Below are 14,831 nucleotides of genomic sequence, written 5' to 3' on the forward strand. Positions count from 1 at the left end.
CCCCATGTCTAATTGGTTTTGTTTCAATTGTTTAACCTAACAGGATGTTTGATGATCATTTGAATGATGCGTGCACTTGTTTGTTATAATGAAAAAGAGGGTTTTTTTATTTATTTTTTTTATTTTTTTATTTTTTTTTTTTGCAAGTTGCAATTGAAAACATTATGAATCGTTTTCAAAACATGAAAATGCGTACAGAACAACTATTAAATGCATTTTTTATATATGTCAAATGACTTTGTAATTTTATTATATGTTTTTATTTGATAACATTGTACTTTTATTGTGATATTTGCTTTTATTATGTGATTTGACTATACTAGATCCGAACCGATCTAAAAAGTTCGACTCCAGGTTACTATAAACCGGGGTATCCATAAAAAAAGACACCATAAGAAAAATTTTCTGGCTCCGCCACTGCCCAAGAGACTCTACTGATTACGCTAATGACTCTATCTAGACCTAGACTGACACGGACTTAACTAATTGTTTATTTGGATGGGGGGGGGGGTTTCTAAAAGTCCTAAATAAAATATTAAAATAATATTAAATAACTAGACGAACTAAACACGAACTCACACGAAGGCTGAACTCAAGGATGATGAAGGAACTACCTAGACAGGAATCCTGATTGCTTTTAGTTATGATTATAATTGGAAGTTGTCTGCTATGGAACCGGGATCTTGAAATTCTCACCCCTCGGGAAATCTAAGGACCCCTAATCCTTCTCAAGAGCACGCTAAGATCCCCTAAAGGTTGTTAAACTACCGGTTATTAGACTCCTTTACAAGACATCTAATGGGTTTATAAAAGTATCCTACAAGGCTCACTCCCTTACGAGACCTAAACCTAGGATAGGCTTGTTTTCTCAGCTAGACTTGCTAGACAGCAGCCAAAAGGTTAACTTCCTAAGAAGGACCCACCTTGCGGTTTAATCACTTAGACCTAGCAATAATCTCGCACCTTACAGCTATTGACGATTAGTAGAACACTTGATTTTATAAGATTACCAATTATTACTTCTAAGGCTACTTATGCAATTTTCACCCTAAAGGATTAAAGATTTATTATGTGATATAGACACTCACCAAAACCTAAAATCCTAACATGACTCTATTATGTGATAAAGACCGTCACCAAGATTCATGCGAAGCAATAATCAATATTCAAATACTATCAAGCACGCAAACACATCTAACTGATAGAACAAACAAGCCGTTTACAATTTATAAATAAACCATAGCTTCCAAAAATCCATAAAATAATCAAAACATATAGCAATCAATCATCCATGTCTAGGTAGTAACAAGAAGTCTAGCCAATAATCATTACGAACAAAGTCTCAAAAATAATCAAACAAAGTCTAAAGCAAGAACTCATCGAATAAGAACAAAGAAACTAAAAAATAAGAGAAACTAAGTAGCAAAACCCGTTAATCCCTTGCTCTCCAAGTTCCCCGCTCGATGCCGATGATTCCCACAAAACGAGCTTTAAATTTCGTCCCTGATTATCTTAGTTCCTTCTGTGATCGTGCGTCCCCTCCCAATCGCCTTTTTATCTTCTTCGTGCGTCCAACTGGTGATTTTCAACTGATGTTACGTAGAGCTCCCCGTGCGTCTGATCGATTTATATCTTCTATTCTCCTGCATTAGGGTTAAGGTATAATGCATAACACATGTCCCAAGGCCCGTAACATCTGCTCAAATTCGCTGGGCTGAAACCCTTTAGCGGCCCCCACTTTATTTCTTTTCTTTCAAAGCTTGCGGCCCAACATAAATAATATCTTATAATTTCTTCTTTTGTGATGAAATATGTACTATTTAGATCCAAGGAATCACAGAATGTTGTGATGTTGACTTTTTTTATTTATTTCTAATAACAATAATAATATTAATAACATCAATGGCCTAGCTTTCGTCTAATGGGTATCTTAGCAGCCCAAACTTCATGCGGCAATTTTAATTCAGTCACTGGCGCCACCCTCTGCCTAACTGGTTGGTCATTTCCATATTACTCGTTTTCCTTTCATTTGCACCAGAACCTGCCAAAAACACAAGATAATATAATATAATACTAAAACTAAATAAAACAAATAAAAACTATACAATAACTATACAATTTACACGGGACAAATATGTGTATTTTACCCCACATCAAATATCCCCACACTTAACCTTTTTTCGTCTCCGAAAAAGAATTATGCAAAACGGAATCATAGACGGAATAATCATTCAGGACAAAGCTTATGTTACTTATTAAAACCGAAACTAGTGTTAGCCGCGATTGCAAGTATACTTGTCCTCTTAAACCCAACCCGGTTCCAAGCCCTTATCATGCAATTTAGTTCAAGTTTGGTCAATCTACCTAGGGTCTCACGCTAAGAATTGCAAGTCCACCTAATCCCCCCTCAAGCTTATAGGACAAAAGGAACAACCACTGAGTTATTTCCTAACCGCTTTATACCAAGATCAAGAGAGTTTAGAATCAAATCTATTCTTATTTTTTTTCACTTTTTTTTTCATTCTTTTTTTTTTCATTTTTTTTCTTTCGAGCATAGACGTTGCTTTCCCTAACCCAGAGGCATTCCGGTTGTAGAGTCGCTATCCCCAACTCGAATTACTTAGGCTTCGGTACTTTTTATTTATTTTGCAAGGTCGATTTCACACACCCTAGCGGTAATCCGACTGTAGAGTCGCTATCCCCAACCAAGATTACATAGGCATGGCTACTTTCATTTAGTTTCTAGCTCGTTTATTTTTTCGTTTTTTTATTTTTCAACGAGATATGACAAAAAAACTCTAACGATCTTAGCTTATAACGGCATCCCTTATACTATTATTGGCGGTTTCAATTTCCCCACTTTCCCTAGATGAGAACCCACTAGTAGACCGACGATTAGTTAATTTTAAAATCAAAGGAACCTAGAACCGAATCGAGCCTACCCGCACATCCCAAACTAGACACAAGCTCAATTATTTTATCTCATATTATTATTATTTGAACCCGAACAAAAACCCGACTTTCCTATCATTTTCCGTTTTATTTTTGCAAACTTCTTATTTCAAAAGACATTTTTTTTGGATTTTTGAAAATTTTTTTATTTTTTTTTTATTTTTATATTTTTATGACTCAAGACACTACTAACTAGACACTAAACGATAGTTCCCATCCCCACACTTAAACTTTACATTGCCCTCAATGTAAGATGGAAACAGACTCAAAAAAACTAAAATAAATAAGAAATAAAAAGACTAAGGGCAAATCGGAAAGGACTTAGCTGGTTAATTATCGCAAAAGCTCCAAATCTCTCGTCCAATCTAGCTCGATCGTATAGCATTTCGGTCGCGATCGGCTTTGACTCTAACTAGCATGCTTGGTAAAATGCCTTATATTTGCTGAACAACTCCGAAATCACCCGAATGGAGATTGAGTACGGGTGGTACATATTCAAAACTGTATAAACAAAAACAAGCAAAAACCAAAGCAGTACCGACTCTAAAAAAACGACTCAAAAACTACTAACTAAGACTCAATATACAAAACTATGACCCCATACAAACTCTACAAAACCTCCCCACACTTGAATTTAATCAGGAGGTTTTTCTTTGATCTGGACCCGGTCTAGCCCGTTTAATTCCACCCGTTCCTCATAAACATTTAAGAATTTTGTAGTGGAATTATAAAAGAATTTTGAATATTTAACCGGGTTAAAACACCAAAATTTGAATTTACCTGGCAGTAGCCACCGAATCACGATCCCAGGTGTTCTTCTCATTGCCTCCTCCCGTGGTTTTAAATTTTTACTCGCATTCGCTATCAGTACCACGGGCCAGATGTGGTGTTCTTCCTCTTCCACCACCACTTCTTTTTTTATGTCCGTCATTGGGTTTCCTGCAAGTAAAGCTTCTAAGTATGCAAGGTCCCCCTCCGGATCAAACGTACCTACTTCTTCATCTACATGTAAACCCTTTAACTCATCCGCAAATTCTCTCTCCCAAAACAACTCATCCTCACTTTCCTCATCCTCTTCATCTGACAAATCCCATATTGGTTCAGTGGGATAAGATTCATCATCAGAGATATCTAGGTCAATAGGATTACCTGCCATTAAGAGAGTAGAAAGAGCAGAACAAGGTAGAGAGGAAAAAAAAAAGAAAACTAACTAAAAAAAATTACACAACTATACAACTAGCACAGATTTGTCAGTTAGGTCTAATCAAAGCTAATAAACGCAATCGCCAAGAGTCCCCGGCAATGGCGCCAAAAACTTGATGTGCTGAAAATGGGTTAATTAAAACTAACTAAATTACCCTAATTCTAGACTCTCTAAGTTTTAAATTTATAAAACTAAGACTCTCTAAATCCTAAACCACACAACCGGCAAGTGTACCGATCGGTGTAGTATAGCCTAAGGAAGTCCGAGTATCGAACCCAAGAGACTCTACTGATTACGCTAATGACTCTATCTAGACCTAGACTGACACGGACTTAACTAATTGTTTATTTGGATGGGGGGGGGGTTTCTAAAAGTCCTAAATAAAATATTAAAATAATATTAAATAACTAGACGAACTAAACACGAACTCACACGAAGGCTGAACTCAAGGATGATGAAGGAACTACCTAGACAGGAATCCTGATTGCTTTTAGTTATGATTATAATTGGAAGTTGTCTGCTATGGAACCGGGATCTTGAAATTCTCACCCCTCGGGAAATCTAAGGACCCCTAATCCTTCTCAAGAGCACGCTAAGATCCCCTAAAGGTTGTTAAACTACCGGTTATTAGACTCCTTTACAAGACATCTAATGGGTTTATAAAAGTATCCTACAAGGCTCACTCCCTTACGAGACCTAAACCTAGGATAGGCTTGTTTTCTCAGCTAGACTTGCTAGACAGCAGCCAAAAGGTTAACTTCCTAAGAAGGACCCACCTTGCGGTTTAATCACTTAGACCTAGCAATAATCTCGCACCTTACAGCTATTGACGATTAGTAGAACACTTGATTTTATAAGATTACCAATTATTACTTCTAAGGCTACTTATGCAATTTTCACCCTAAAGGATTAAAGATTTATTATGTGATATAGACACTCACCAAAACCTAAAATCCTAACATGACTCTATTATGTGATAAAGACCGTCACCAAGATTCATGCGAAGCAATAATCAATATTCAAATACTATCAAGCACGCAAACACATCTAACTGATAGAACAAACAAGCCGTTTACAATTTATAAATAAACCATAGCTTCCAAAAATCCATAAAATAATCAAAACATATAGCAATCAATCATCCATGTCTAGGTAGTAACAAGAAGTCTAGCCAATAATCATTACGAACAAAGTCTCAAAAATAATCAAACAAAGTCTAAAGCAAGAACTCATCGAATAAGAACAAAGAAACTAAAAAATAAGAGAAACTAAGTAGCAAAACCCGTTAATCCCTTGCTCTCCAAGTTCCCCGCTCGATGCCGATGATTCCCACAAAACGAGCTTTAAATTTCGTCCCTGATTATCTTAGTTCCTTCTGTGATCGTGCGTCCCCTCCCAATCGCCTTTTTATCTTCTTCGTGCGTCCAACTGGTGATTTTCAACTGATGTTACGTAGAGCTCCCCGTGCGTCTGATCGATTTATATCTTCTATTCTCCTGCATTAGGGTTAAGGTATAATGCATAACACATGTCCCAAGGCCCGTAACATCTGCTCAAATTCGCTGGGCTGAAACCCTTTAGCGGCCCCCACTTTATTTCTTTTCTTTCAAAGCTTGCGGCCCAACATAAATAATATCTTATAATTTCTTCTTTTGTGATGAAATATGTACTATTTAGATCCAAGGAATCACAGAATGTTGTGATGTTGACTTTTTTTATTTATTTCTAATAACAATAATAATATTAATAACATCAATGGCCTAGCTTTCGTCTAATGGGTATCTTAGCAGCCCAAACTTCATGCGGCAATTTTAATTCAGTCACTGGCGCCACCCTCTGCCTAACTGGTTGGTCATTTCCATATTACTCGTTTTCCTTTCATTTGCACCAGAACCTGCCAAAAACACAAGATAATATAATATAATACTAAAACTAAATAAAACAAATAAAAACTATACAATAACTATACAATTTACACGGGACAAATATGTGTATTTTACCCCACATCACGTATCTTTTAAAAAAAACACAACTTATGATATGGGATGAGGCTCCAATTGTGACAATCCGAACTTTACAGGTTAGTGTCATTTATCTTGGCGACTCTAAAACTCTCATTTATTTGATTTAGACACGTTAAATGTTGTGTGTTGACCTAAACGTAAGTGACAACTGATTTCATCGTGGGCCACAAGTAACTTGAGTCATATTTTTCTTAGTTACATGTCATCCTAGGCCCAACTCCACCGATTAATTGCATCCTGTCGCTTAACCAATGGGGTTAGTGGACTTTATCCACACACATACATCAAGTTCAGGATTGGGCCGAGTGGAGCCCAGGTGTGAAACTGTTTTGATAAATAACATGTGAAATCCTATCCTCATGTCATGTTGTGCGACAGCCTAAGTGGCTGGGCCTGAGCCGCCTGAGCCCATCTCGGTTGTGACAGGACCGCCCCAAACAACTCAACTATATGAATACGTGTTATGGGGTGCAATTAGGTTAAAAACTTAAATCAAGAAAGAAACCCTACGATTCCATACGTACGTGCGGTAGACGAAGACGACTCCCTTCCCTGCTCGAAGTTTTTTCAACCTTTGTGCTCATAACTTTGGTTAGTATAGTGAATCTTTGTTATAAATATGCTGGTTATTTACAATAATGACATGAAGTATGAGTATATGTTATAATATATGTGATAACATGTTGATTGATCCTTATGAACTATGACGCTGTGTAGTAGTGATCCGATCGTGTAATCTTGACATGATGATAAAGGTCGATGTTTACGTGAGTAGGGTCGTTAATTGTGTTGTTATGTGTATTTTCATCCTGTATGTGTGTTCGTATCAGTAACCAATGCTCAGGGGGTTAAAGAGTATGATAAATGGGGTAAACTGAAGTAGAAGTTTTAGGATTAATCATGATAGATCTGTTGCATAGGATTTAGGGTATAAATTGTTGGATATATATATATATATATATATATATATATATATATATATATATGAAGTTACTGTTATTGGCAAATAAGCAAATGGGCTCGCATGATCAATCAGCTAAACACTTAATTAGTTTGGGCTGACATTGGGCTGGGTATATTATGCATATCTAGTGGGTTAATGATGTGTTAATATCATAGAATTTGGTATGGGATAAAGGTAATCACAAATTCACAATGTGTGCGTCTGGTGTAGGTGCGGATTGTTTAGATAGACTAACTTATGTTAACATCATGCATGGACTGAATATGCTGTATTAATGTTACAAATTGATCTAGCTATTGCATGATGTGATGTATGTTGTTCATTTTTTTAAAACAGTGAGCCCTCCTATGTTTGCACGTGATGTTTTCTTTTTATGTGATGATGATGTTGGAATCTAATAATCAGAAAACTCAAGTCTCCAAGCCTCCATGTGCGTCCAAGAGTCAACCCACTTGTTCTCCAGCCAATATCGGCTGGAATATTGTATGTAATGTGCATCATAATTTAACTGAATCTCGATTTGAACAAGTATGGATAATGGCAAAATAGAAACTGTAGCATACACGTTGTTTTGGGTTATTAGGGGAAACTGTTGTCATATAACTCGATTGGGTATTTTTTTTTGTGAGTAACTAGGCCGTCTGGAATCGTTTACGTATTGGGCCGTACACTTGAGTTAGGTTGCATACCTCATTGGGCCTGAATTGCGTGGGCCGCACACCTATAAGGATTAGGTACTGGACCGTTAATTGTTAATGGGGGCATGGAATTATAATGTAAACTCGCATGCCTACTAAATGATTACGCGATGATAATCGGCCGATTATGTTGCATGAGTTGTGTTATGGATGTAACTAGGACTCGGATACATGTTATGACTTGCTTAACAATGTGTGCAAAAATTCATAAGTGCAACTTGTGTAGTATGTGATAACATACGTGGTACAATGCGAATACGAAACTGATATTTTTATTGATAAACCATGTTAGGCCGTGCTTGATCAATTGATAACAAAGTAACTAATCTTACCGAGCAACCCCAGGTGAGTTCATTGCATTTTCTCAAGCATGCGTCCCGGTGGTTCGGGACAACTGGTAAACATTTGGAAGGGAAACATTGGGTAAATAACTTAATCGGTTTTGGTTATTGCCTGGAGGGCAATGGGGGTGATTAGTTGATAGCGCTATTAGGTGGGAAACCTCACACCGGGCCGTAAGGACGGGCGTGAACTAATTATCTGGGCATGGCTATGGTTGTTAGAGGCACACTCCTCGGATACATATGGGCACTCTCCCTAGGGTATCTAACGAAGGCAACATAGCAAACGGTCGTTAAGGGGTACCCACTCCCCGGATACACATGGGCACACTCCCTAGGGTATCTAACATGAGCAACATCGTAACACAACATTGAATCGCATTAACATAAATCTGGTAACACAACACGTTAACGAAACCTTGAACTCACCAGCGTAGTCTGACACACTTGTTTGCATGCTTGTAGGTCGTTAACATTTGGAACATGGACTTGCTATCTGGGAGTGCTGGAGTGGTCATGGATCGAGACGCTTGGATTCACTTATAAACGATGCATTGATTTTGATTATTATTATGAAACGATTACATGCTTCCGCTACACAACTTTTGAGAATTGATATCATGTAGACATCGTATTTGGTAATTAATGTCATGACTTATCTAAATATTTATCATTGGTTCAATGTGATTGGTGGCTCGAACTCTGATGCGTAACACGCCTCGCGGGGTTTCCGCAGGTGGAATTTGGGGGTGTTACACCAATGATTCATAAACATGCCTTTGAAGCATTGGATAGAACCTTAAAAGATATATTGATGTCTGATGGTTCAAATAGCGAAGCTTTACCGTTTGGAGGAAAAGTAATTGTATTTGGTGGTGACTTTAGACAAATTCTTCCTGTTGTTCCTAATGGCTCTAGACAAGATATCGTGAACGCTTCACTGAGTTCATCATATATATGGAATAAATGCAAGTTACTAACGCTAACAAAAAACATGAGGCTCACTATTGGCATGAATCATGGTGATATTAACAAGACAAAAGAGTTTGCTAAATGGCTTTTGGATATTGGCAAGGGAAAACTTGGTGGTCGCAACGACGGGGAAGCTGTTATTGATGTACCTCAAGAACTGTTGATTACTGATTCCACTAACCCTATCGGTAGTCTGATCAACTTTGTGTATCCTTCGATACTTGAATCGTTCAATGATCCAAATTATTTTCAAGAAAGAGCGATAATTGCTCCTAAGAACGACGTTGTTCACGAGATAAATGATACCTTATTAGCAATGTTTCCTGGTGATCATAAAGAGTATCTAAGTTCAGATTCTATATGCCAATCTGAGAATGTAACTGACCATATTCGACACAATGTTTACCCCCCCTGATGTTCTAAATGGTCTAAAAGTTTCAGGAATGCCGAATATTCGATATTCGACACAATGTTTACCCCCCCCCCCCCCGAGGTTCTAAATGGTCTAAAAGTTTCCGGAATGCCGAATCATAAGTTGGTATTAAAAGTTGGTGTTCCCATCATGCTTTTACATAACCTTGATCAGAAAAACGGTCTGTGCAATGGTACAAGATTACAAGTCGTTACACTTGGTGATCGGATTATTGAAGCAAAAGTTATTTCTGGTAATAATATTGGTACTAGAACTTTTATTCTAAGGATTAATCTTTCGCCCTCTGACAAACGAATACCTTTCAAGCTTCAAAGAAGGCAATTCCCGATAGCTGTGTGTTTTGCAATGACGATAAACAAAAGCCAGGGACAGTCATTATCGAAGGTTGGTTTGTTTTTAAAGCAGCCTGTTTTCACTCAAAGACAACTATATGTTGCAGTTACAAGAGTCAAAAGCATGGATGGTTTAAGGATGTTAATATTAGACAATGATGGGAACATTATTAATAAAACTACAAATGTAGTGTACAAAGAGATATTCTCAAATTTATAGTTTCACTATTTTAATATTACTTTCCAACTGTATTTTTATTCCTTGCTTTTTCCGATATTCATCCTTACTTTTTACTTCCGCTTATTTGGTTACATTACATTTGTAGTACATCTTTACTTGCAACTTATATAAACAATCTGAATCACATATAAACAACCACAACTTAGTTTCTAAATATATCTATTTAAACATTGATAATCAACAACTGTTTATACACGATACCAACTGTTAATTACATTCAAAAATATGGTACGTGGTTGGATGATATAATACTAATTCTCTTTAACCTTAAACTACCTAGGAACAAAATAAAACATGATAACCATAGATTGCATGTCCAAAAAAGAGGAAACATAAAATCAGTAGCACAAAATAGTCATGATTTCGTCTACACAAACACCTTCATCATTAGATTACCTGTTAACCTGCATTAACCCCATCCACGTGTGATAAGATCAGGAGATTTCCTGAACTTACAAATGTGAAATGCATTGTGTCACCCAAACCAAGGCCATTCTCCTTCATGAACATCGCCCAACCTTCGATTGCATACCTTACACCATCTCCATTCTTCTGGCGCCTAAGATTCATATCGATGGTTTTTCCATTAATGTTCGTCACTTTTAACTCATGCACTTTATTTCTGAATCCGGCAAATCTTACAACATTAGCAGGCATTCTCTGCATGAATGCCGTAATTAACAAGTAATTCAGCCTTATGCATGTTATAGTATTTCTGTTTATTATTAACTAGGTTAAAAAAACATACCATGCGGTTTTCTCCCTTCATTGTGAATTCATATTTACCACTTTTCTCAACAGCATTTGTCCTTGCAACAACTTTTCGTTCAACATCCAATATCTTCAATTCATGACCATATCTCTTTCTTTTTTTGTTTACCTTATTTTTTAAGACATACATTATATTTAGACTAATCTCTTAATTTATAACAAATATTGATCACTAAATGTTTATAAGTTATGCTATACGTACCAACCGGTTGTGAGTTCTTTGTCCAACTGTTGAGACGTTTGGCGTTTCGACTTCTGTTCCGCATATCAGCTCCTTATTGTCGTCCGCATGACAATATGCCTCAACCTGTTTTCCTTTCTTCTTAAGCTGTTAAGACAACCACTAACGTTAGATAACAATAACCAACAATTATTAACAAAATATGTCTACATATATTAATGAAACTAATTATCTATTATTATGTTTGAAATAATTACATCATCTTTTGTTGGTTGGTTTGTCTCTTCTCTTATCGAAATCTTTGTTTCTACCTTCGACTTTTCTTTTCCAGCAATGTTTTTATTCACCTCCTCTTTGTTACTACCTTCATGAATCTGTGTATGATAGTTAATAAAATGACAAAATCGGATTGTAATGTATTTTAATCTACATAAATGTAAAGTTAGTACCTCAGAAATCAACTGATCTATCGAGTCATCATCATCACAAAATGTCTGTTATACAATAAGATACGTAAATAAGTCGTATTTATCAGTAAACCGTTATAGTTTAGTTGAAAATACTTACAAACTGAACGTTTTTGTAGTATGTGTCTTTAGGTATTTCCAGCAGAGAGTCATCTTCACTTTCTTCTTTGTTGGTCAACACAACCTCAACTCCTCGACGATAAATTTTTAACTCAAATGTGTTGCTGTCTGTCTTCATCAACAACAGTATATCATCATCTTCTATCTCAAGATCATGAAATAGTTTCGGACAACCTTTCGTAAAAACATAATTATCATTGATTTTGTTCGTCTCAACTTTCCAAATCTGACCTGCTGCATATATGTTATAACAATCGTTGACTGGCGTGTAAGAGTAACATTTTGTGACATAAGCTTCTAGAATCACCTGAAAAGTTATGTAGCATTTTATTGTAAAATATATATATGTATACCATTTATTTTACAACTATAATAAAAAACAAATTGATTCATACATATTAGTATACTTACTATTATCTTTAAAATGTCGTAACGATTTACTGTTAAAAAAGATTCACCACACATGTTCTCGACGAAACAATCCATTTGAATATTTTTATCTTCGATTATCCTTAAGCGCAATAACATATGCTTTGTCAACTGAAGATCCCTTACCACATTACTCCATCCGTCAGTGATAATAGATTCCCCGCTTACACTTCTCAAAGAAACTGGCCAACTTCTTCGATTTTCATGATGTATCATTAATTTAGTTATTTGCCAATAATCACCATATACACTCTTAACAAAGTCAATTGGCAGCACCGGTGGTTAAATTTATGTTTTAGATCGTATATAACACAAGTGAAGGGTTCAAATGAGAAGAAATTTTTTGTAAGAATAAAAAAGAAGAAATTTTAACCAATAAGAATGCTTCATTTTACTTCATTTAATTTTTGTATTTAATATTAGTGTAAGGGCATATTGGTAAACATAGATAGATCATTAATTGGTAGTCTTCCTCATAAATATCTAACTACATTAAATTTGTAACTTATAAAAAAATATATATATTTTTTCAAAGAAGAAAAAAATTAAATTATAGTGTAGGATAAATTACGAGGTGTGTAGGATGGTTTACGAGCTATGTAGGATAAATTTCAATATTTGTAGGATAAATTTTAAAACGTGTAGGGTGAATTTTGAGACTACATGGTATGGTGATGGACCATCCTTGGAGGATGATCCGCCACGTAGGCGCCACATCATAGTCCTCCCAAGGATGGATCATCCTCCAAAACTAGGGGGCATGGGAGGATGGTCCTAGTCATCATCCTCCACCACTTTTATATTTTTTTTTTTAAATCTCCATCTTTTTTTAAACATTTAACAAATAAAGTAATAAAATATTTTAATTAATATTATAAAACATTACATAAACATAAAAAAAAAATTAAACTTAAAAAAAATAAACTAAAAAAAACATAAACTTAAAAACCTAAAGTTAAAAAAAAAAACGTAAAAATATCCTAACATACTAAAATAAGCTACTAGTCGTCGTCTTCCATGTGGTGGGCGGGTTCGTTTTCAGCGTTGTTCCAAATATGCTCCACCAAGTCCGCTTGTAGGTTGTGATGTGTGTACTCGTTACGTAGAGCGAAGGCGTTCAAATCTTGTTCTTGCTCACTAACTGGAACAGAATTTCCAGTAGACGCGTTTTCGTCGTAATCACATATCGGCTGGGTACACGGGTTCGTCGGCAAAATAATCGGCTACTAGTTTATCGTGGCCGGCTATAAATTTAGAACAAAACAAAAATGAAATTAATTAAAACATACATTTTAAAATCTATATAAAAAAAACATACATTTTAAAATCTATATAAAAAAAACATACATTTTAAAACATACAAAAAAATTAAAATACCTTCTTGGTCTCGATTATATTTTGCTCGTCTGGTTAGCGGTTGGGACGACCCTTCAGCGGCCGACATGAACACTTGAGCCGCGTTCATAATCATGTTGTGCATAATAACATCCTCTTCCGAAGATGATGAATACCACTCGGACGAAGACGATGAAGACATTGATGAAATTGAGGAAATTGAAGAAACGGGTGAAGCCATGATATTTTTTTAGCGAGAAATGGTGTGGAAGCGGGTAAAAAATGATGCAAAATATGAAGACTTTTTATAAAAAGAGATGAGTGGTTTATAAAATGTGAGAGAGATGGGGTGGTATTGGGTGAAAAGTGGTGAAAAAAGGGGTTAAGGGTGTGAGTATTTATAAAAATGGTATTGAAATGGGTGTTTATTTGAAAAGTAGCCGTTAGTTTTTTTTTTTTTTATTAATATTCAAACGGTCATATGGGGGGCCCACATCTTTTTGCTTCGTCGAGAACGTCCGAAAAGGGACGGAGAGGACGGCGACGTATGGGGGCGGCACGGTGTTTGGACCGTCGCCGACCCGCGACGGGCCGGGGCCGACCCCCATACCGTATAGCCTGATGTGTGTAGGCAAAAATTTTAGTGTGGAGGATGATAGTCTTTATGACTAATTAATTAATCAAAGATAATAATAAATGAGATGAGAGAAAAACTATTTAATGTTTTACAATTATACCATTTGTTCTTTTTCTTCTCAATTTAATTTTATTCTCAAATGAACCCCCCCCCCCTATAACACAATTTATATATACTTTTTTTGTAACATTTGTAGCATACCACTTTTAACGAGGATTGCTCATCTAACATAGCTACGCATGACGAACTCATTTTTATATACCTGTAACATAGCAACAACTGTTATAAACATTTAGTATTCAACTTGAATGCATACATATATGTTTATAGCAATAACAAAATTACGTCTTAAGCAATACTAGATACACACTATTTTATAAATATGCCTTTATAGCAATAATCCTAATTCATAATCTACATAAAATCTGTCTATGTAGACTTTAAACAATAACAAAGGAACTGTTAGCAGATCAATGTATTTGATTACAAGTAAATAAATACTCAATTTAGTTGATCAATTTATAACAACATACCTCTTTTTTTAGTGTTGAATCTTTTTGTCTACATATATTCTCATAGATAAGGAAAAATAAAAGTATATGACATCAATGTAATCCTATTTCAATATAAGTCAACAAAAAATATTCTCAATCTTAAATTTTATGTGATACTGATAACCTATTCAATCATCCAAATAACAATGTTAACCAAGAAATTCTATTTTTTCACA

At 35.6% G+C, this 14,831-nt stretch overlaps 2 protein-coding genes across 2 annotated transcripts; both read left to right on the plus strand.

The window, feature by feature from the left end:
* The first annotated feature begins 8,943 nt into the window (after positions 1-8,943).
* LOC110931807 lies at positions 8,944-9,570 on the plus strand. The gene has a single exon (XM_022175183.1). It carries the CDS (start codon positions 8,944-8,946, stop codon positions 9,568-9,570), a length of 627 nt encoding a protein of 208 aa, XP_022030875.1.
* Positions 9,571-9,675: 105 nt separating this feature from the next.
* LOC110931809 (ATP-dependent DNA helicase PIF1-like) lies at positions 9,676-10,140 on the plus strand. Its single transcript, XM_022175184.1, has one exon. It carries the CDS (start codon positions 9,676-9,678, stop codon positions 10,138-10,140), a length of 465 nt encoding a protein of 154 aa, XP_022030876.1.
* The last annotated feature ends 4,691 nt before the right edge of the window (positions 10,141-14,831 follow it).

Source organism: Helianthus annuus, chromosome 3 (genome assembly GCF_002127325.2).
Source record: "Helianthus annuus cultivar XRQ/B chromosome 3, HanXRQr2.0-SUNRISE, whole genome shotgun sequence".
In the NCBI taxonomy this organism is placed as follows: Eukaryota; Viridiplantae; Streptophyta; class Magnoliopsida; order Asterales; family Asteraceae; genus Helianthus; species Helianthus annuus.

Excerpts from the sequence above, each read along its gene's own strand:
- LOC110931809 (XM_022175184.1), top strand. The coding sequence starts at position 9,676 with ATGCCGAATCATAAGTTGGTATTAAAAGTTGGTGTTCCCATCATGCTT.
- LOC110931807 (XM_022175183.1), top strand. The coding sequence starts at position 8,944 with ATGATTCATAAACATGCCTTTGAAGCATTGGATAGAACCTTAAAAGAT.